At 39.1% G+C, this 22,493-nt stretch overlaps 2 protein-coding genes across 4 annotated transcripts in view; both read left to right on the forward strand.

The window, feature by feature from the left end:
- Rsf1 (remodeling and spacing factor 1) overlaps positions 1 to 5,867 on the forward strand; it is a 127,351-nt gene extending 121,484 nt beyond the window's left edge. For both annotated transcript variants that reach the window (XM_005379827.2, XM_013511807.1), the window contains exon 16: positions 1,987 to 5,867. In XM_005379827.2, coding sequence (XP_005379884.1) covers positions 1,987 to 2,549 — 563 coding nt within the window. In that variant the 3' untranslated portion in view covers positions 2,550 to 5,867. The remainder of the gene's footprint in view (positions 1 to 1,986) is intronic.
- Positions 5,868 to 13,613: 7,746 nt separating this feature from the next.
- Positions 13,614 to 22,493, forward strand: part of Clns1a (chloride channel, nucleotide-sensitive, 1A) — a 19,542-nt gene continuing 10,662 nt past the window's right edge. For both annotated transcript variants that reach the window (XM_013511809.1, XM_005379834.2), the window contains exons 1-2: positions 13,614 to 13,837; positions 20,172 to 20,308. In XM_013511809.1, coding sequence (XP_013367263.1) covers positions 13,713 to 13,837; positions 20,172 to 20,308 — 262 coding nt within the window. In that variant the 5' untranslated portion in view covers positions 13,614 to 13,712. The remainder of the gene's footprint in view (positions 13,838 to 20,171; positions 20,309 to 22,493) is intronic.

Below are 22,493 nucleotides of genomic sequence, written 5' to 3' on the forward strand. Positions count from 1 at the left end.
CCTCCCTCTGGGAGCCTGTGAGGCAGGAAGCTAGCCAGCCGGAAGACCAGCGCTCCCTGCCCGAGGCTCCCTGTGCGCCGGAAGCCCTCCTTCCGGGGAACTATGAGGCCGGGAGTGAGCCGCCGGTCCAAAGACCGGCGCTCCCCGCTCGAGGCTCCCCGTGCGCTGGGGGCCCTCCCTCCCAATACAGTCTTTATTGAAGCAGGCCTTAATAGCACTAAGAATTTAATAGAGGACAAAACTAAGCTTCATGTAACTTACTTTTTAGTAGGGGAAGAAGAGAGTAATTGAGTAATACTGGCTGGGCATACTCGTATACAGATATAATCCCAGCACTCTGGAAGGCTGAGGCAGAATTGAGAGTTTGAGTCTCACTTGGGCAGGTTAGTGACCTACTGAGAAATACTCTGTCGGAAAAATTTTTTAAAAGGGCTAAGGATGCAGTTTAGTGTGAAGGCCTTAGTTCATTCCCCCAAGTGATAATGACAGATAAAATAAATGTGAAGGTCTTGAGGCAATTTTGTGGCTGGCACTTTTAGGGAACAGAAGAGGATCCAAGGTTGTTAGAGCTAAATGAGGGGAAGCAGCAGCAGAGATCACTTGGTGCCCAACAGTAGAGAACAAGTCAGCAAACTACAGCCCTCTTGTTTGCACAAACCTTTTACAAATCAAATTTTTTTGAAAGATGGCCATGACCATCTTAAGTGGAGAAAATCTGTCACAGATCATAGAGCCTACTTTTTACAGAAAAAAGAAATTTGTAACTTCTGATGAAGAGCAGCACAGTCTAATTGAATTTTTGCAATGATGGGAACATTCTGTATCTATGCTGATCAATACATAAGCATTAGTCTCATGTGGCTATTGATCATTTGAAGTATGGCTAGTGTGACTATGAACTGAGTATTTGTTTGCTTTAAATTTAAGATAATTATGTGACTAGTGTCTATCGTACTGGATAGCGCAGAGTAAAACACTGCATAGGCTGGATTTTATTCTGAGTGAGAGGTGCACTAATTAGAGGATCATGAACAAATGAGTGAAATAATCCAAGTTAGGTTTTAATTTGTTGTGAAACTTGTTTTATGAATAAATTGAAGGGGGCTGAAGCTTAGAGACCAGTTAGGAACTGAACTGGTCCAGGTGAGAGATGATACTGAGCAAGACTTAGGCAGTAGCAGTAGAGGGGTGAAAAGTTGACAAATTATAGGTATTTTAAAGGCAGTCCAAAAGGATTTATGTATGGGTTAGAAGAGAAAGAAATCATAATTTAATGAATACTTGTAATAATAGAATAGTCCAAAACTAAGATGGTGGAGACCATAATACCTCAGGCTTAAGGGAGAAGTTTTGGAGCTCAGTTTTACTCACATTAGGTTTGAGATGCCTGTTACTCTATTTAAATATAGATGTTGAGGAGGAAGTTTTATATGGAGTCTAGAATTTAGTGATTGCCTAAAATAAGTAAGAGTCATTAGTAATAAATGGGTTTGCAAAGGCATGAGACCAGGTGGGATCACTTATGATCTAAGTATAGATAAAGGAGAGAAGATATTCACAAGAGTTCCACGGGCATTCAATAACATGAGTTCCACGGTGTTTTAGATGTGCAGAGTCGTGTGCCCAGTACAAATCTTTCCTTATAAGTATGTTTATGTGATTCCGTGATTGTAAGCCTAGTTTATATTGCCCTGATAGTAGTTTCCTAGTTTGTGTGATCACCTTATCTTCATTTAATTCAGGGGTCATCAGATTTCTTCCCCAGAAAATCTGCTTGTTCCAAAAAGCACAGGTAAAGTACACTATAAATCAAATTAGCTATTATTATGTTACTGAGAGGAATCAGTCCAGTTATTAAAGGGAAATATTTAAATATGAGAGACATAAGATAAAAGCAGGACATGCAATGAAAAGAGGTAAGAAAGGAGTCTTTAAATCTATTTGTGGTTAACTGTGCCAGTAGCTTAAATGTGCTGTTTATTCTAGAGAGCTACGCATCGAAGAACTCTGAAGATGATGAGCTAGCTAAAGAATCGAAGCGGTCAGTTCGAAAGCGAGGCCGAAGCTCAGATGAATATTCAGAAGCAGACGAGGAGGAAGAAGAAGGCAAACCATCCCGAAAACGGCTGCACCGAATTGAAACAGACGAGGAGAGCTGTGACAATACTCATGGAGATGCAGATCAGCATACCCATGACAGCCAGCCCAGGGTCTTGCCCTCTGAGCAAGAGAGCACCAAGAAGCCCTATCGGATAGAAAGTGATGAGGAAGAGGACTTTGAAAATGTTGGCAAAGTGGGGAGCCCTTTGGACTACAGCTTAGTGGATTTACCTTCTACTAACGGACAGAGCCCTGGCAAAGCCATTGAGAACTTGATTGGCAAGCCACCTGAGAAGCCTCAGACCCCTAAGGACAACAGCACAGCCAGTGCAAGCCTTGCCTCCAATGGGACAAGTGGGCAGGAGGCAGGGGCACCAGAAGAGGAAGAAGATGAGCTTTTGAGAGTAACTGACCTTGTTGATTATGTCTGTAACAGTGAACAGTTATAAGACTTTTTTTTTCCATTTTTGTGCTAATTTATTCCACGGTAGCTCTCACACCAGCGGGCCAGTTATTAAAAGCTGTTTAATTTTTCCTAGAAAACTCCACTGCAGAATGACTTTTTAGAAGAAAAAATTCAACAAGCCCTGAAGTCTTTCTGTGAAGTGACCAGTTTTGAACTTTGAAGATAAATAATTGTAAATTCCTTTTGATTTTCTTTTTCCAAGTTCATGGTCCTTAGTAATTTCATTCATGGAAAAAAATCTTATTATAATAACAACAAAGATTTGTATATTTTTGACTTTATATTTCCTGAGCTCTCCTGACTTTGTGAAAAGGGTGGATAAGAATGCATTCCATATATGTGAGGGCCAAAAACAGAATTTAGGGGTGGGAGAAAGCACTTGTGCTGTAGCTTTTCATATTAAATATATATTATATTTAAACAGTCATGGCATAGATGATGATTAACAGACCATTTAAAAGCTCAAGTCTGAACTGTTGCCTCCTTGAGAATTGTAGATAACATCCTACATAAGTCACTTAGTAATAGCCTTGGTGAAATCAACTTGTTTTACTATTGGAGTTACCACACTTTAAATAAAAGGAAGAGACCGTGAACCTACCATCATAAAAAAACTTCAACCTAGGTTTCTGTTATAGTGGAGTTTCTTGTTCACAAAATCATATGAAAAGCATTTGAACAGTAAAATCAATAATGAAGCTTTGACAACCAGATTGTGCTAGCAACGAAGTTTTTAAAAATAGCTTTATGAAGTGGTAAAATGTGGCCTTTATATACTATGTCTGATGAGGAATTAGTGAAATAAATGTGGTCTTTCTTAATACCTACATGGACTATCAACATTGCCAATAGTATAACTCTTGTCTTCTGGCCACTTGTTTTTAAATATCTGAAATTCACTTTCAAGAATTATATCTATATGTAACATACATGAAGAGATGCTAAGCTGTCAGTGGTATTTTAGCACATTTGAAGACTGGGAAGGGATTTTCAGGTGAATTTTAACTGGTCTATTCTTGCCCTTAGTATCTACTTCAAATTGAAGTCTACAAACAAAGCAGTTCCTTTGGGAGGTTTTTAGTTTGAGTTTTAGCATGTGTGTATGTGTATGCGTGCCTGCGTGTGTGTATGTGTGTTGAATTTCCTATCTGCCTGGATATATTAGCAGGGTCCGAATGTAGTTTTGGCCTTAGGTCATTAGTCTTCTATTAAAATTCATTAATAATCACACAAGCAACATAGAGTTGAATGAGAACCACCAGTATACTTAATTAAGCATGACATCCATTTTAAACATCTCAACACTTTAAAGAAAGGTAAGCCCTTTCAAGAAAAGGTGGTTTGTAACTAAATATTTAACATGATGGACACTAAAATATGAACTTTTAGTTTCTGTTACAGCTGTAAAATTTCAAGCAGAGCCATAACGTTGTATAGAGTATAGCACTTGTGGTTAATCCTTTCCTGTCACATTCTGAAACCTTCACCCATGACTTCTGTGAGTACTATTGTGCTGGGATTTGGGTTTTTCTGTCCCAGTGTTGTGTCTGTTGCCGGCAATGGACACACTGTATCTGCTGCTGGCCCAAGGAATTTTATTCGTTTTTCTTTCCAAATTAAGCATTGTATGTGCTAGTCAATGTATACTAAGGCACTTCTCTTATTATTGTAAAGCTGGCATTAGACTTGCATATACCTCTCCAAAGTCTGTGTCCCTACTTTTTCATCCTCAGCAAGTGTTACCCTTAAGTCTTACCTGTTGGCCTTGAAAGTTTATAGCTGTTGTTTTTCATTTCACTTTAGTTCTGTAGCACCTGCCCATTAACATTTTTGCTTTGATTCTAGCTGTTTATGTATCTGTATAAAAAAATAAAATAATGAAAGCAACCTAAAATAGGATGCAATAATAGCATGTGGTTCCAAGTAACTTGTGATTTTTATTTTGAGACAATATTCCACTGGACGGGAGGGAAGTGCTTACATTTAAAGACGGTGAAGCAGGGCTAAAGTGCAGCCATATTCACTTACGAATAGTCCTTTCTAGCTTGGTTTGTTTTATTTATTTGAAAGTCAGCTAAGAATTTTAAACCTTTTAAAGTATCTAAAACAGGCAGGCAAAAGGATTCCTACTACACAGCGTAAGGTAAGTGGTTTGAATGTACGAGTGGCCTTTCCTGCCCCACAGTCTGCCTCTACTGTTTTAGCCCTGCAACCGGGTAAAGCCACTATGATGTAGAAACTCTGTGCCCTGTCTCTACCTCTGGACACATCAGCTCCTGCTTCTACCTATTAATTCTCCTTAGTTAAGCAGGTGATCACTAATATTAAATGAGTAGGTAATTTAACAGGATGCTTAACATGATGTAAGGAGTTCTTTTTACCCTTCTGCTCTAGAAAGTTCCAGGTAATTTTTATAGTAAAGACTGAGTATTCCATTTGGCAAATGTCCACTGACATGGGTTATGAAACCACTCGTGCTGCCTGAAACTTACCAAACCTTAAGTGTTTTATCAACTATGGTTCACCTACCAAGAATCTAATTCAGGAAGCTAATTAACGCACTATGCAGATAGATACAGTTCTGCTGCCTCTTTTTTTTTTTTTTTTTTTTTTTTTTGTGGTGGTGGTGGTGGGAAACATGCATGCTAGGCAAGCACTCTACCAATAAGCTAAGTCCCCAGACCTGGTTAGTGGTTAGATTCAGTTCCACAGAGTCTATAATCCCTCAGATATAGCTATTCTGAAGAAGTTTGTTAATGTTAAATTAAAAAATTAGAAAAAATGTTCTATACCCAAAGACAAAATACATTCATTAGAAGAATAAAGGAAAGCAGTAATTATGTAGAATATAGACCATCTTGGATCCTTGTTAAGGCACTAGTATGGATTCAGATTCACAATAGTTTCTATAGAATAGATCCCTTTAATAATATAAGCTTTTTTTAAAAATAAAGGTGGGCTCCCAATATCAAACTCTAGTCTACAGCAAATATATTAAGGGGAGATGTAGTTTAGTATTCAGAGAGTTTAGTCTGCAGTTTCTCAGAGATCTGATAATTAGCCAAACTTTCACGATTCAAAAAGCTTTGAATTGAAATATTACATGAGAAGGACTCAGACTGGTTCTGTACATTTGTGTTGATGATAGTGTTTAGTGTAAAACATTTTTCGTTGTTACTACATTACTCTGCAAAGTAACACCAGACATTTTCAAGAATACTGAGGTTGGTTTTCTTTGGCATCCTTTTCTAATTGGTCAAAGTTAAAGATTCAATAAATAAAGAGTTTCATTTAGAATAAACTCATGTCTACTGGTAATCTTTTTTAAAAAAGAAATCTGCCGAAGAACCAAAGATTTTGAATGCTAATGAAGTTGTTGGAAATAAAAGACTTTTTTTAACAAATTAATTTCAAAGAATATTACTTTAAAAATTAAAAAAGTAAAGAATATTACTATCCAAGTTTCACTTTGGTTGCTACAATCCATCCTATACTTAAGCAAAGTGCATATATTAAGAAAAATGTGGACATTACTTGTTTAAATCAAGGTTTAAAATAAAATGTAAGTTATTTTTTAAGTGGGAATTTCATTTATAAAAAGGAATTCGTATTTATCTTCCTGTTGATGGGCATCAGAGATATTAACCATTCACTTAGTTTGTTCTCCATACAACTTTAAAGAACCTAATGAATGTACAACTTTAATACTCAGAAAAAGTTGTGAACTCCATTCTTTACCAACACAGTGGAATAGGTCTTTAATTCATGATGTTGCCTCACAGCTTTTGGACAAATATTCCAAAACCCAAATCTTTTTGCAAATGGAATATGTGTGTGTGTGTGTGTGTGTGTGTGTATACATATATATGTGTATATATATTAGAAATTAGAAATAATCCTTCAGTAATTTCTTATAAAAAGAAATAAGGCAAATAATTGCAACTGATAAGAAATTATGAATATCATTTAATTACAGAAAATCTAGAGTAAAATAGTTTTTCTTGTTGGTTTGACATTCTCAAAATATATTCCTGGTTCTCCAAGATGCAGAGAATGCCAAAACTACATAACTGCTGTAACCTATCTGGTCCTCATTCTGTTTAATATGATTAATTATTAAACTCATAGGATACAGTCCATTCCTGTTTTATCCACCATTTCCAGTGTGTATCTGTAAACCTACTTGGAAGAAGCAAGTGAACTGATTTTTTTTTTCTTCATTATTTTCCTACTAATTCTGAAAGACAAGGCCTTTTGCTGTCAATATGTTTAAACTGGGTTGTGTTATTTGTTTGCTTATGGCACATACATTTTCATAATATTTCACTCCAATAATTTAATGTTTTTTGAGTGCCAAGAATTGCTCAGTAATTGTAACACTGAAGAATCATTCCCAAGTAAACATACATTCTAAAATAGTTTGTCTTACAACCACTTCAGATTGTACACTAAACTTTTTTATTCATGTAGACCTTTTCAGAAGTTTATTAGAATAATGTCATGGTCACCTTAGTGGATTTTTTCCCCTCTCGTATTAGCAATGTGAGGTCAATATTTTAAAAATTTCATATTTATACCAATTTGCTCTGGGAAAAGCTGTAAATCCAATTGTGGCACACTGTAGAGGTTTCAATTAATGAAGATGTTATTTTTATCTTAATGACTCTAAGGTATCTATCTTATATATAAGTCACATGAGAGGGCATGACAAATCATTACATGGGGAGAAATTCATTAAAATCTTTAGACACTATGAGAAGAAAACGTTTTCACAGGAATTACACTTGTGATTTTTTTGCCAAAACAGACAAGAAAATATGCCTAGGACTGAATAATCTGCTTTATTCTTTTTGCCACTGGATTATGTAAAGTTAAGAGTGGAATTGTTAACTCCAATTATATATTTTCTTGACTTTCATCAGTTTCTGAAGATCTAATTTAAGTGTTTTGAGGTTTTGTTTGATCTGTATTTATTGAGTTCTGGTCATAGACCAGGAGCCTGCATGACGTGCTTACTGACAGCCAGAACACGGTCATTGGGGAACTTAATGGCTCAAAACCTTCTTAATAGTTTAACTTATTTTGTATGTTGAAAAAAAGAAAAGAAAAGAAAAAAAGTTTATTTTGCTTGAGTCACATTTTTTTATAACTGTACAGCTTTTAAGGGATGGGAGGTGGGACTATACCCTAAAATAGGATGTAGATTTTTACAATTGTGTTTATGCTAGAACATCTACAGGTGCATTATGTAATTAAACCTAAAATTGTTTATCAATCTGTGCCATGGTTTTTCATTCTACTGAACTTTAGTAGAGTTTTGGTGCATGACAATATTGTTATATGGACAGGCCTTGAAATTAGACTAAAACCTGTCTCCAAAGCTTTAAAATCATTGCATGAAAATTATACCCACACACTCATGTAGACACATACCTATACACACAGACTGAGTTTGTATTAGTGTAAGTGGATTTTCAGGATCAGAACAGCTATAGTAGCCCAAATTTGACAGTTAACAGCATATTCTTTCAGTGCATGATTTTTGTGATGCCTAACTAGGGTATTCTTAATGTTGGTCTGGTGTTCTCTTATCAGAGTAGCTTCTTGATCACAGTTCTTGAATAGTAGCTTACCCAAAACTGCCAGGAGATTTTCTGTACACTTTGAAAGGTATCCTGTGCTAAGATGGGTTAGGGGTGGGTCAGGGCCTGGTTTCTTTTCTGTGTGTAAAAGAAGGAAAAGCTAGAACTGCTCACTCGGTTATTCAGTAGATTTAATTCCACAGGAATGAATATTTGATGAAACATGTCAAGAAGGGAAGTCAGTTTCAAATTCCAATTCCTTATTTGATAGGTATTTTTGAAATCTCGTGAAATTGCTGATTTTAGCAGCCTTTATCACATGGCACATTTTACCATGTTACACCTTTTTAAAATGTCAGTAATTTTTTCCATCTGATAATTTCCTCGTTCTTATTTCTTTGTAGTACAAGTGTGTTCTTGTAAAGAAAATCATCTAAGTGTCATAATTTCTAAGCTATCTTCATCTACTGTCTGCTAGTATGGGAAGTCAATTTCTTTGCTATCTTCACCCATACAGAAGCCTGAGGACCATAAATTTCCACTTGAAGAATACAAATTCCAGATGAGAATTTGTAAATTGTCTATTTTAGAATTTCACTTTGATTTGAAAGTAATAAATGGGATCCATGAAGGATTTGATTAGAACACCTCTTGGAGTTTTAGACATGCTTAACAAAATGCTTTATTTTCCTATGCATAAGAAAACTTATTCCTGGAATAGGGTCTCAGAATTTTGTTTCTAGCTGAGAACTAAAGTGCAACTCCAAGAGTAGCATCAAACTAACTTGGAAGTAATCAGGACCATGCTGTTAGTCAAATAGAAGCTGGAGTGCTCTCTGTCACATAATAATGTACTGCATGTGAGGGGGGAAAATAACTGAAAACTGGAAACATGATTCTGATAACATAAATTTTGTGCATAAAAAGTATGGAAATTCCTGATTGCTTAAAGCTTCAGGAGTAAATTGCAGTGTATGAACACCTAGTGTGTTAAAATTGCAGTACACCTAGTGTGTTAGAATTGCAGTGCATAGTTGTTTAAAGATAATATTACTTGTGACAACCAAAATATGTTGTGGCTGGTGCCAATATTTTTGTTAATGAAATGTTCAATGTCTCACTACAGTCTGATCAGAATTTTTAGTGTTATATGCCAGGCCTAAGGCCATTTTATAGCTATTGGCCTAATTGTGTAACTTTTTCTTTCAAAATGTTTTATTATAATACTGTCATTTCTTTCACTTAATATATGTCAATTGTCATAATAAAAAATTTAAATAATTTGATGTACTTAGCATGTGTTTGCAAGCTTAGTTTATTTTAATTTTTGTGTCATGTAGAAAGCTAAGAATTTTCTATAACTGGTTCACAAAGGTTAAAATATATTTATGCCACTCAGGTATAGATTCTTCTTTCACTATCTAGAAAGTGAAGTGCATCAATTTCTCCAAAATAATGTTTAAGACTCTTTGCCCACTAGGCAGACAAACAAAGGAAAACTATTCTTGGTTTCTATCATTAGATGCTGGAGAGTTGACATTTAAGAGGGCCATGGCCTTGTTCTTCATGGTCCTATGGGAGCACAGACTAGACTAGAGGGCAGCAGCTATAGAGTAAAAGTGTTCAGTTCTTTCTAGGGGAAAAAATAACATTCTCTTACTTAAAAAACAACTTGTAATAAGCAACTTTGGTTCTAAATTCTTCCAAGTAGAGAATGTTTGGATATAGCCTGACCTGCATACCATTCAGCAGGTGTATAACATCAACACATTCAAAAGGATGAGACCAGATGAGTAATAGGCCTTCCAACACTGAACATGATTCTCATCAACAAATTCTAACTTGACCATTTTCCCTTACTCTTGGAATACAGTAATTTTCAAACTGGACTCAATTGTTTATCAACTAGCAAAATTCACCACTATTTGCAATTCTGATTGAAAATACTTTTTAAGAGCTTTCAATCAAAATTTCATTTAATAGGGGCTGGGGATTTAGCTCAGCGGCAAAAGCGCCTGCCTGGCAAGCGCAAGGTCGTGAGTTCGGTTCCCGGTACCGGAGAAAAAACCAAAAAAAAAAAAATTTCATTTAATAGACTAAAAGCTGGTCTACACCACCAGGAAAATGGCCAATTATAATGATTCTCAATTTATTTCAAAGTTTCACTTAAAAAGAAGCAGTGAAATGGAGGTACCATGTTGTGCTGAAAGCCAAAGGTAAGAGGACCGTAGCAGCCTCCAGAGAGAGTTCAAAGCTATTTCTGGAGTTGACAGTGGGTCCTGGAACATGGTTGTGAACCTGTGTATCATAGAGTGAGACCAGAGGATGAACCAAGTTCTTTCAAAAACAGAATTGGTGTAACTACATGGTGATCATTTAGCAGAGCTGGAACTAGAAATAATAAAAATATTCTAATGAAATTAAATGCTGGGACCCTCTAGATGAGACAAATGCTTGTGTAATTTTAATTCTCAAGCGATTCTGCTTGTTAAGATCATAAAGAGTCTAAATGAAAGTCAAAGAGAACACTTTTTGTCCCTTGTAATGTAGGATTGAACCAGGGTTTCTGCAGTGAACTACATCTGCAGGCCATTCTTAATTTTGAGACAGGGTCTCTTAAGTCTCTAAATTGCCCATGCTGGACTTAAAACTTGTGATCTTCCTGGCTCAGCATCCCAAAGTGCTGGGATTACAGGTGTGTGCCACCACACTCGGCATGAGAAACACCCTTAGGTGTGATGTATATGTAACATTAGTTTAGCACATAAAGTCATACCCCCGTGAAAAGTTAGGAACCTACTGGTTCATGGTACAGGTTGCTGGTAACTCTCATACAATTACTCTGGCCCATTTCCATGCCATTGTATCCATGTATCAAGCATCCATCCCTCTCCCTAGCCTGTCTCCAAGAAGGTATCTGCTCTTTTTACAGCAACCTGGCCGACTGTACCCTTGATCTGGTAGCTTTCCTATTGCCTCCTTTGGGTCTTTCACATTTCAATTGTCCGTGTCTCTGATCTGTTCTATATTCACTTTTTCCAATACAGAGTTCTCCCCATCAATGAAATAAAAAGTTTGGCACTGTCATTGGTTCAGTCTCCCAATGATTCCTTGCTTAACTACCAGTATTTAAACAGACTACAGAAATGTTAAATTGTATTTGAAAATTCTCACTCAAATATCACAAACCCTAGGGGACACTCCAGGAAATCAGCAGGCTTCTTGGAAACATAATAATTGAACCCCATCATTAGGGATAACTGTTAAAGAAACCAGAAACTTGCAGTAGTGGAGTTACTCCTCCCCTTCTCCCTGCAATTGTTTCACGTTTTTTTGTTCAGTGTCTGTCTGCTTTTTGGTGTTGTTACTTGTTAGGGAGATGTAATTGCACTGTGACCTCAACAACTAAATAGCTTTTACTCTATGTTGGCTCTATATTTGGAGTCCAAATGGGAAAGAACTTGATTAATGATGATAGAACCTTATTAGAATGTGTGCTAATACTAATTCTAATCACTCTAATCTGATAAGAATAGATTTATTGGAAACAATTTTTACCATTACCAAAAGGCAGGACTTTGCCAACTAGCTCGGGCTGATAATGCTGGACTTGGAAGAAAAAGGCAGGAATCTAATTTCTAGCTGTTGACTTGTAGCCTTTAGCAAACCATTTTATTTCTCTGATCTTCAATTTTATCTGTAAAGTGGGCATTTAACAGCCACTGGGCACTTTTTAAAAAGTATCCTAAAAACTTGAAAACTTTTCAATGACTGAAAACTTCAGTCAGATTGATATGAAATTATTAGACAGGTTTTAGCCAGTTTTTCCCCTGTAATTGAGGGATTCCATTTCTGAGTAAAACTAGCCACAGCAAGCCACGCATAAATAAATGTCTTATGGGAAGCCTCCAACTGGTCATTTCTTAAATTAGGTTTGTGAACTACTTTGAAAACCCCTTCCTCCTGAGTTCTCCACCTTGGAGAAATGAGCGATAGCCACTTAATCTCTTAAACTGGAATTTCATTTATTTGTTTATTTTGTTTTTTTTCTGGTACCGGGAACCGAACTCACGACCTTGCGCTTGCCAGGCAGGCGCTGTGCCGCTGAGCTAAATCCCCAGCCCCTTAAACTGGAATTTCAGAAAGAATCCTTAACCTCTTTTTCACCTATCCTGATCTCCAAAACCGTATTCCTCTTAACCTATCTCTAAACTATAAGGGTTTTAGATAGCTCTAGAATCTTTCCCCCATCTTTCTGTTCTCAGCTGCCACTTTCTCACCGACCTAGGACAACTTCTTAACCTCCCACAGTCTCACTATCAATAAACTAATTCAGTTTAAAAATCTAATGCTAGGGCCCGGGATATAGCTCAGTAGCACAAGCACCTGCCTGGCAAACGCAAGGTCTTGAGTTCGACTCCTGATACCAAATAAATAAACAAATAAAATTAAGTAAACCAAGTTAACTAAAAATCTAATGTTCCCCTAAACTGTTGAGAAAATACAAATAAAACTACCTTACATGTCTCACCATCCAGCCTCAAACAGTCCTACCTACCGCTTGTAAATAACCTTACAAACAAGTGGAACTTGAATTCTACTAGATCTCTCACGACCAAACTGGCTGTAATGCCTCACGTCTCATGTGTATAGTAGCAACAGAAAACTTTTGAATATACTATTTGTCATAGAGAAGAAGCGGGGCATGTTGGTGCACGCCACTAATCCCAGCACTTGGGAGGCTGAGGCGGGTGGATCGCAAGAAAGCGAGCCTGAACTACATATTGAGACCCTGCAAAGAAAACAAAACAAAACAAAAACCTGGTAAAGAGTGTCGCAGTGTGTGGCACATAACACTCGGTTAACTTCTGCTACTACCACGACTATTTTGCAAATCTTTGAGCCCTGTCTCCTTCCTTACTGTCCTGCCCGCTCCGCCCCGCGTTAGTTACCTCGTTGTGCTCCTGCCCGCCTGGCAGGTGGGGAGAAGTGGCTGGGGCCCTAGGCCGATGTCAGGACCTAGACTCTTGTCTGGTGCGTGGCTTGCGAACCTGACCTGTGCACTGGCCGCGTGAGGCGGGAACAGGTGAGAAGCGTGAACCTAGGCGAGACTTCTGACCTCTAGATGAATCTGGTCCTCTACGTCTGGTGCATCCTCAGGCGAGGGACTCGTTGTCTGAGGCCCTTTTCCGCTTTCGTAGAAAAAGGGACACTAATATTTCTTGTGCTTCCCCCTTCACAGGTTTGCTGTGACGCCTGGGGCAACCCCGCGAACCTCCGTTAGCCTTGCCCGGGGCAACCCCGCGAACCTCCGTTAGCCTTGCCTTTCGCCTCAGAAAGAGGGCGAAGCTGAACTGTCACGTGACGAAGTCGCTAGGTCGTCCGGAACCTCCGAGCGGGTTTCCTAGAGTGTCTCGTCTCTATGGTTGACGGCGTTCAACTCCCTGCGTAGAGTAAGGTGTTCTTCCGGGGCGCTTGCCGCGGCTTCCGGGGCGGGCCGCAGCGAACGGCGATTGGTGTGGCCCGGCTCCTTCCGAGCCTGTGTTTCGAGGTTCCCAGCTGCAATGAGCTTCCTCAAAAGTTTTCCGCCGCCGGGTTCGGCCGAGGGGCTCCGGCACCAGCAGCCAGATACCGAGGCTGTGCTGAACGGGAAGGACCTCGGGACTGGCACCCTTTACATCTCCGAGAGGTAGAGTCCCTGCCCCGCGGCGCCGGCCGCCTGCGCCCCGCCTCCCTCGCCGGTGCCCGCGGTCCTGCAGAGCTGGCGAGACACGAACTCGCGGCTGCTGGGCAGGGGGAGCGCCTGCTGTGCGTGGCTCCGAGGACCCCTCTGCTGGGGGCAGGACTGTGTTCCAGCGCCACCTCCTTCGGAGCCTTTATTTCTCCTTTCCAGACGCAGTTTCCCCTCGCGGGTTCAGCTTTCCACTGGCCTGTCTAACGAAGGCCTGGCGCGTGCTTTGCTTTCAATCGATGTCACGTTTTCAAGAGTTTCGCTTCGTTTTGTTTGGCGTACTGGGGATGGAACCCAGACCCTCGCGCGGTCCGGGCAAGGGCTGTGCCACTGGGCTCCATCCCCAGCGTCTTTTAAGATTTTGAGTTTCAGATCCCGAGTGAGTCTTCATCGTGTATTTGGAAGGAAGGTGTTGGCCTGCGCGGGGTATGTAGATTTAGAGCAGATCGTGGAAGGAGATCGAGGTTTGGATTAGGAGTGTAGCTTTTCTTTAGGTGTACGTGCGGAAATGAGCACTCGCGCCCCCACGCAGACAGGCAGCATGTCCGCAGGGACCTGACCCGCGTTGGGGGGTCCTGCCTGGTTGGCTGCGTGGAGCACTGGGTACTGTCGCGGCCGGTTAGGCATGCCGTAATCCTGCCGTTGGAGAACAGAGATTCCTACGTTTCACGTAGTTCTCTTCATCTTCCAGGCTAACAATCACACATTTATCCTTGTCCTTCAGAGTGCCTATTTTCTTCATTTACTGCGTTCGAGCCCAAGCTTTTAAGAGCTCGTGTGATGACGTTGGGTTCACTCAGATAATCCAGAAGGTCTCTATTTTAATGTCAGCTAAGTAGTAACCTTATTAAATTTACAGAGCCGACTTCTGCCATCTTCAACATAACTTACAGGCACGACACAAAGAAGTTAATAGTTCAGAGCCAAAATTCTAACTACTGCGGAGCCCAGAACATAAAAATTGTTAAGACCCCTTGGTGTGTAGGGAAGATTAGACACTGGGCAAAGCTTAGGCACCTAGCTAGTCACTGACATAGGAAATATTGATGGGAGCAAAAGCAAGTTTAGGGTGGAGGGAAAGGTAATGAATGAATTTGTTCTGGAAGTGTGTGGAATGGTTGCACATAGGAGTGTTTATCTCGGGGGGGGGGTAGCATTAAAGATAGAGATTTGGAAATCATTAGAGTATTAACATACTCATGGGAGTGGATTAGATAACCCAATACAAAAGGACCAGGGACACAACCTTGGAGATAACCTGATTTAAGAGGTGGGTAGTGAAAGAAGAGATTCAAGAAGAGGAAGGAGCAGTTGAAATCTGAAAACCATCCATTGAATACTGATAAGACGATCTTCAGAGATCTTGGGCGAATAGTAGTGCAGGTGACACACAGATATAATTCCTTGCCCTTGCGCAGTTGTGTTAGTTTTCTGGCATCCTCAACTTAAGATGGAAATGGTTTATTTGGTTGGTGGTTTCAAAAGTTTCAGTCCGTGGTTGGCTGCCTTCAAGACAGAAGCACTGTGGCAGAAGCACACGGTGGAGCAAAGCTTCTCACTCATGGTGACCGGGAAACAAAGCTCAGGGGAAAAGTGCCAGAGAGGCAGAACCCAGCAACCAGATACAATCCTCAAGGTTATGTCTCCATCCAGACACACCCATAGGGTGCTTTAGTAATCCCTTGGGTAGCTTTCAAACCAGTCAAGTTGACAAGTACAAGGGTCTGGGAATTTAGCTCAGTGGCACAGCGCCTGCCTGGCAAGCGCAAGGTCATGAGTTTGGTTCCCAGTACTGAGGAACCCCCCCCCCCAAAAGTTGACAAGTGCAGCCCTCACAACAACCTAACAAATGTCTTAAAGAAACAATGTGTTTCTTTAAGAAAAAATTTTGGGGTTGGGCATAGTGGTACATGCCTGTAATCCCAGCACTTGGGAGGCTGAGGTAGGGTTGCTTCAAGTTCCTGTGGTAGGCCAGCCTGGTTATGCAGTGAGTTCAAGGCCAGCCTGAATTACATAGCAGGGCCTTGTCTCAAAAAGAGGAAAGTTTTTGTAAAATGTATGTGCAAAAATTATACACATTATTTATGTGTGGTTTAAAGAATTACAGTTAAACCAACTATATCCAACCTCCAGATTAAGAATATAATTTTACCAGTACCTGACATCTCTGGTCGTCCCTCTTTATTCACTATTAGCCCCACCTCATTGGTCTCTTCTCCCTTTTTGTTCTTTCCTACCTAGTATTTCCAATCATGATGAGTTTTTGTTGTTTTGTTTTGGTTTTTTGAGATGGGTCTCCCTATATAGTTCAGACTTGAGCTTACTATATAGGCTGGCCTATATAGTATATACAGGCTGGCCTTGAACTCATGGTGATCCGCCTGCCTTAGCCTCTCAAGTGCTAGAATGATGGGTGTGCCACCCGACCCAACATGCATTTTAATAAACTAGGAAGACTTCCTGAAGATTATGACATGATTAACAGCCAGGTTCATGGGATTGGACTGGGGGGAAGTGTTCAGAACAGGGCACTCAGATGCAAGGATGAAAACCAGTAGTCTGTGCCAATATACGTACGTGTATTTTACATAGACACATACCGTGTACATGTACATACATACTTAGTGTAACAGTTTTTTGCCTGAGGCAGTGAGGGGAAATAGTGAAAAGAGGCAATAAAGGTGGAGCAGGAAAGAGCTTAATGAGCTTGGCTATAGTAACACTTAAAACTTTGGAGAAGCTAAAGATTTCAGCCAAAGAGGAGTAGTGTCAGATTTGGTTTTAAGTACATAGCTTCTCGGATCTGTATTTAGAGATGTAGAACTCTCAGGTTTATATTCAGAGCTTTTTTGTTGTTGTTTTTTGAAGGGTTTTGTGTGTGTGTCTTTTTTGAGACAGGGTCTTGCTATGCAATTAGGCTATCCTTGAGCTCAGTTTGTAGCCCAGGCTGGTCTCAAACGTGCAATGGTCCTCCTACCTCAGCCTCCCAAATGCTGGGATTGCAGGCTCCCACCACGCCCTGCTCAGTGCTTAGTTTTTTAGGAAGTTGACTTTACTCAAGAAGGTAATTTAAAATAGATAATTTAAACTTGGCATAATGGTGCATTTTTCTGACTGTTGTGGGAGGCTAAGGCAAGAGGATCAAAAGTTCAAAGCCAGTCTGGGCAACTTAGTAATATCCTGTTTCAAAATAAAAAGACCTGGGTTTCAGCTCATTAATAGAGCATTTGCCTAGCACACAGGAGACCCTGGGTTCAATCATCAGTACCACCACCACCACCACCAAAAAAAAAAAAAAAGAGAAAGAGAATTTAAACTTAGAAACAAGGCCTTTTGGTATCTCATTCCAGGATTAATTTTAAATGAAATAAGCCAACCCACATTCAAGGCTTCTCTTATTTTATTGTCCTCTTTTTTACCCTATGCTAGGAATAAAGAAACCGCTAAAGTTTAGCAAAACATTGCTCTCCACCTTTACTGGCTTTCTACTTCTTGTTTTTTCCTTTTTTGATGTATTTTTTTTGGAAGTGGGTATAAATACACATATATTGGTTTTTAAGGGCTTTTCTTTTAGAATATATGAAAAGAAGCTAAAGAAAGCAGACCTTAATGATCAAGTAAGTATTGCATTTATGGAATCCATGTCTAGCGGTAGGATTGTGAGTGCACCATAGGAATGCCATGCTGAGGCAGCATTCTGTCTGCAGTAAAGACGTTCAGAGCAGTTATTATGGGCCTTTAAACTAAAGGCCATAATTTGGTAGGCACTGGTTCTGTGTTCTTTTTTCACCTCCCAACTGAGGCATAAAAATTTTGTGGCTCTAGATATTTGAAATTATTTTGGACATAGAAGTCTGGAATATTCCACAATTTAAATATTCTGATGATGCCAAGAGATTTTTGAGGAGACTAAAAGGGAGCTAGTTGCTTTAAAGTGAGATTATTTTAGTGGGATGATTTTGGGATCTGTGAACAGTGTTTCATCTCCACATTAAAAGGCAAGTAGCAGATTGGAAAGCCAAGCGCAGCACACAATTTAATTACATAATCTGTTTCTTTGGAACCAGTAGGGAGGAGTCAGTCTAGAAAATGATTTCTAGACATTTTATCACTTCATACATTTTAGGATTTTTTGTTTTAAAGCCCTTTACCTTTTGATTTTCAATTGTCTTTTTAAAATAAACCTTTGGATGGAAATCTTTCCAAATGACAGTATTTTCTTGCTTTTAAATTTTTTAAAGTATTGATTAAGTAAGTTTTAGTATGTTTATGGAGTTGTACAGTTACCACCATGATTTAACGATTGAATTCTGCTTTGGCTTCTGATAAAATGTTTTTGATAACCGGTCATGAACTGTACCATGGACATTGATTTATTAGGGACCCTGATTTCCAAGGGGAGGCTGAGGTATGAAGTTCAACCCCCATGCACTGAATGTGGAATGATTGTAAACTGCTCCTCTGTGTTCCTTGCCAAAAGAGTCCCAGGTTCTTTTATTATACTTTCGTTTTTTCTTGGTTAGAAAATAGACAGCAGGGGGCTGGGGATTTAGCTCAGCGGCACAGCGCCTGCCTGGCAAGCGCAAGGTCGTGAGTTTGGTTCCCGGTACCGGAAAAAAAAACAAACAAAAAACAAAACAAAAAAACAGAAAATAGACAGCAGGTTTGTTAAAGTCTTGTGGAAAATAAAAAACCAAAAAATAAAAAAAAAATAAAAAAAGAAAATAGAATAATACAGAAGTGTTACTAACTTTTTTATTTATTTTATTTTTTGGTGCTGGAAATTGAACTCAGGCCTCATGTGCACTAAGTGTGTTCTACCACTGAGCAGATCCTTCTTTTTTATTTTTTATTTTTTTTAATTTGTTGGGGTTTTTTTTGGTTTTTCTCCTGTACCGGGAACCGAACTCACGACCTTGCGCTTGCCAGGCAGGCGCTTTGCCGCTGAGCTAAATCCCCAGCCCCAGATCCTTCTTTTTTAAATAACAGCTTTATTGAAGTAACTCACATAGCATAGTTTACCCATTTAAAAAGTACAACACAATGGTTTTTATTCCATTTACAGAGCTTTACCATCATTACCACAGTCCATTTTGGAATAGTTTTATTGCCGCGAAAGGGTACCAGGGCCCATTAGCAATCATTCCATATTTCTTTCCAGCCCTAGAAAACCACTATACTTTCATTAACTTTTTTTTTTTTTTTTTTTTTGAGGCAAGGTTTTGCCAAATAGTCCAGACTGGCCTTGGACTCACCCTGTAGCCCAGGCTAGCCTCCAACTCACAGCAGTCTTCCTGCCTCAGCCTCTGAAGTGCCAGGATTGCAGATGTGTGCCACCTTGCTGGACTGCATTAACCTTTGGTACATTAATGTTTTTTGTGGTTTCTTCAGGATCTTTTTGCCTTTTTTTTTTTTTTTTCTGGCTAAACAGTGCCGTTCCTGTTTTTTGAAGTATTACCAAAAAATTAGGCAGTCTATTCAAAAGTCACACTAATTTTAGTGGTAGTTTACTTTGTTATACTAATAAAATATTTGTGTTTGACCACTTTTGAGGAAAAACTAAATCTAGCTTACCTGTGGCTTTTGCTTAAAGCTAGGAGTAAATGAAAATCTTCATAGAGTTTGTCTTTCAAGGGAATACTGTAATTCTTTTCTGACTTGTGATTGTAATTAACAGTACAGCCATTTTGTGGCTATATCATTTACTGTAAGATTAGTGGAAAAGTTCGTAATAACCAGATATTTATTGTGTGCTTACATGCTGATCACTATGCTAATGTTTTTGAAGAATGTTAAATAAAACGATGTCACATACAGCTGTCAAGCATTAACATAAAGTTAAGTGCTAACTTAACTTACCGAGTTTAAGTGCAGTTTAGAAATAAGAGATAATTAGGGACTAAAATAGTTGAAAGGAGGCCTGAACCTCTAGATGGTCCAACTAAGAATAAGCATAGGGCTGGGTATATAGTTCCGTGGCAGAGCACTTGGCACAAAGCCCTGGGTTCAATCCTTAGTATGTGGGAGAGGGGGTGAGTATATAAGAGCCACAGAAATACACCGGTAACTTAGAAGAATTTGATTTCAGATTTGAATTTATAGCTAGAGGAAAAAATCATAATCAAATAAACAAATTTGGTTTCTGCTGCTAAATTTGGTTTTAGGAAAACTTCTAAACCATAAGCTTTAATTTATCACATGCATGAAAGCATCCAGCATGGACCATTATAAAGTTTGGGGTATTAAAATAGGATTAATTTCTAAAAATAATTACTTAAAACATGTTTTTCAGCCGCCTGTCTTGGTTAGATGGTTCCGGATTAGGATTCTCACTGGAATACCCCACCATTAGTTTACATGCTGTGTCCAGGGACCTAAATGCCTATCCACGAGAGCATTTGTATGTTATGGTGAATGCTAAATTTGGAGGTATGTATGATATAATTTAATCTAGTCCTTCCTTTGCTATTGTGTTTTAAAAAGCAATCTTTATTTATTTACTTATTTTAGAGGCAGAGTCTGTGTTGCCCAGGCTAGCCCTGAACTCCTCAGCTCAACTGATCGTTCTGCCTCAGCCTCCCAAATAGCTGAAACTATAGGGTGTGCCAGTGTGCCCTTCCAAACTGGAGTGTTTGGTGTAATGTCATATTCAAGCCATTGACCTACTTTGTTTTTTTTGTTTTTTTGTTTTTTTGTGTGGTTTTTCTCCAGTACCGGGAACCGAACTCACGACCTTGCGCTTGCCAGGCAGGCACTTTTGCCGCTGAGCTAAATCCCCAGCCCATTTGACCTACTTTGTATAACAGTGTATTAAGCAGAGTTTTAGCCCAGTAAAATAATTTGTACACTTGAAGTTCTTATAATGAACATTTATGTGTATCTGCCTTATTTTCTATATTTTTGCACTTAGAATTGGTCTATTATTGTGGGTATGTAGTTCCACTTTTTCCTTCTTGAGTTTAACTGTTTGTTGTGTCTTTCTGTAAAGGCACCCATAGAGTCTTGGACCAGTATATTTTGTGCTTCCAAGAATGTAGGATAGAATTATCTTTGTTTTTTTACAGTGGTAGTTCTCATGCACCTCTACTCAAACCTCTGTCTCTCACATTTGGCAGTATTTTGATCAGAGGGAGGGAGGTGTGCACGGCATTTAATTAGATGTCAAAAATGTTACTAACCATCCTACAATGCACACGGCAGCCCACCACAACAAAAGTTTACCAGTCCAAATGTCAAAAGTGCCAAAGTTTAGAAAACCTGGTTACAAGTTCTGCTATTGAAAGTAGTTATGAAGATTCATAAAAATCTAATGAAGAACGTTTGTTTTTAAAATAATGAGTTGCTTTTCTTTCCAATATTGTGTAACAGACAGTCCCATGAGTTTGCCTCTTAAGCTATTATTCTTTCAAACTGGGATTTTCGTACGGTTCAAGATATAACGTGACAATTTATATTCAGTTGTGACCCTAATTATTAGTTTTTAGGACTCTGGCAAGCCTTGCCTCATTAAGTGGTACTATCTGATTCAGCTGCCTGAAAGTTTTTGTTGTAAGATTTAAAAATCTTGCCATTGGGCAGGGTTCAAAGAGACAAAATCTAGTGAAATTTGAAAAGGGATAAGGAAAAGTAAACAGCTGTTGACCTTGAGCTGTAGTAAGTCTTCCTAATGAGATATTAGACAGAAAATGTGCTCAGCATCTTAGTAAATGCACCTGTACTTTTGGGACTGTGTTAGTGTGACAAAATACCTGAAATGGTCGACTTAATAAGGGAAAGCTTTATTTTGCCTCACAGTTTCAAAGGTTTCACTTGGTGGTCACTTGGCCTGATGCTTTGGGCCTGTGACAGTGCAGTACATTGTGGTAGGAGCACATGGTGAAGAAGGCCTGTTCACCTTATCGTGACCAGGAGCCAAAGAAAGATGGGACAGGTGTCCTGATTTCCTTTTAGGGTAACCTCCACGTACTCGACTTCTTTCCACCAGGCCCCACCTCCTAAAGTTCTACCACCTCCTATTTGCACCACAGACTGGGGACTAGGCCTTTAACATGCATGCGGGCCTTTGAGTACCGTTCGTGATTCAAACCATAGCAATATGTTGTATTTACTTTAAAGCCTTCATTCATTCATTCATAGCAATGGAAGACTTGGGTATCCCTGAGAGTTCCAAATGCTGGTATGATTCTTTTCTTGTTTTGTTTGGTTTTGGTTTTACTGCACTGGTGATTAAATCCAGGGCCTTGAGTATGGTAGACAAGTGCTGTACAACTGAGCCAGACCCTCAAAACCCAGAAGCTTTTTTAGTTCTAAAATAACCATAAGTAAAAACTGAAGCCAAGTGTGGGCACGCGTGTAATCCCAGCTCTCTGGAAGGCTGAGACAGATGGATTTCAGGTTTGAGCCCAGTCTCAGCAACTTATCAAGACCCTGTATCCAAAAAAAAAAATTTTTTTTTAAAAAAGAGTGTGGCTATAACTCAGTATAAAAGCCCTCAAGTCCTTGATTCAGTCCCCAGTACCAAAAAAAAAAAAAAAGAATTGAATTGCAATATTCAGATATATCAATAAACTTCCTTTAGGAATTTCTCCTAGCTTATTTTTCTAATTAAATAAGT

The sequence above is a fragment of the Chinchilla lanigera genome, unplaced genomic scaffold (genome assembly GCF_000276665.1).
Source record: "Chinchilla lanigera isolate Chin_1 unplaced genomic scaffold, ChiLan1.0 scaffold00013, whole genome shotgun sequence".
NCBI classification, from domain to species: Eukaryota; Metazoa; Chordata; class Mammalia; order Rodentia; family Chinchillidae; genus Chinchilla; species Chinchilla lanigera.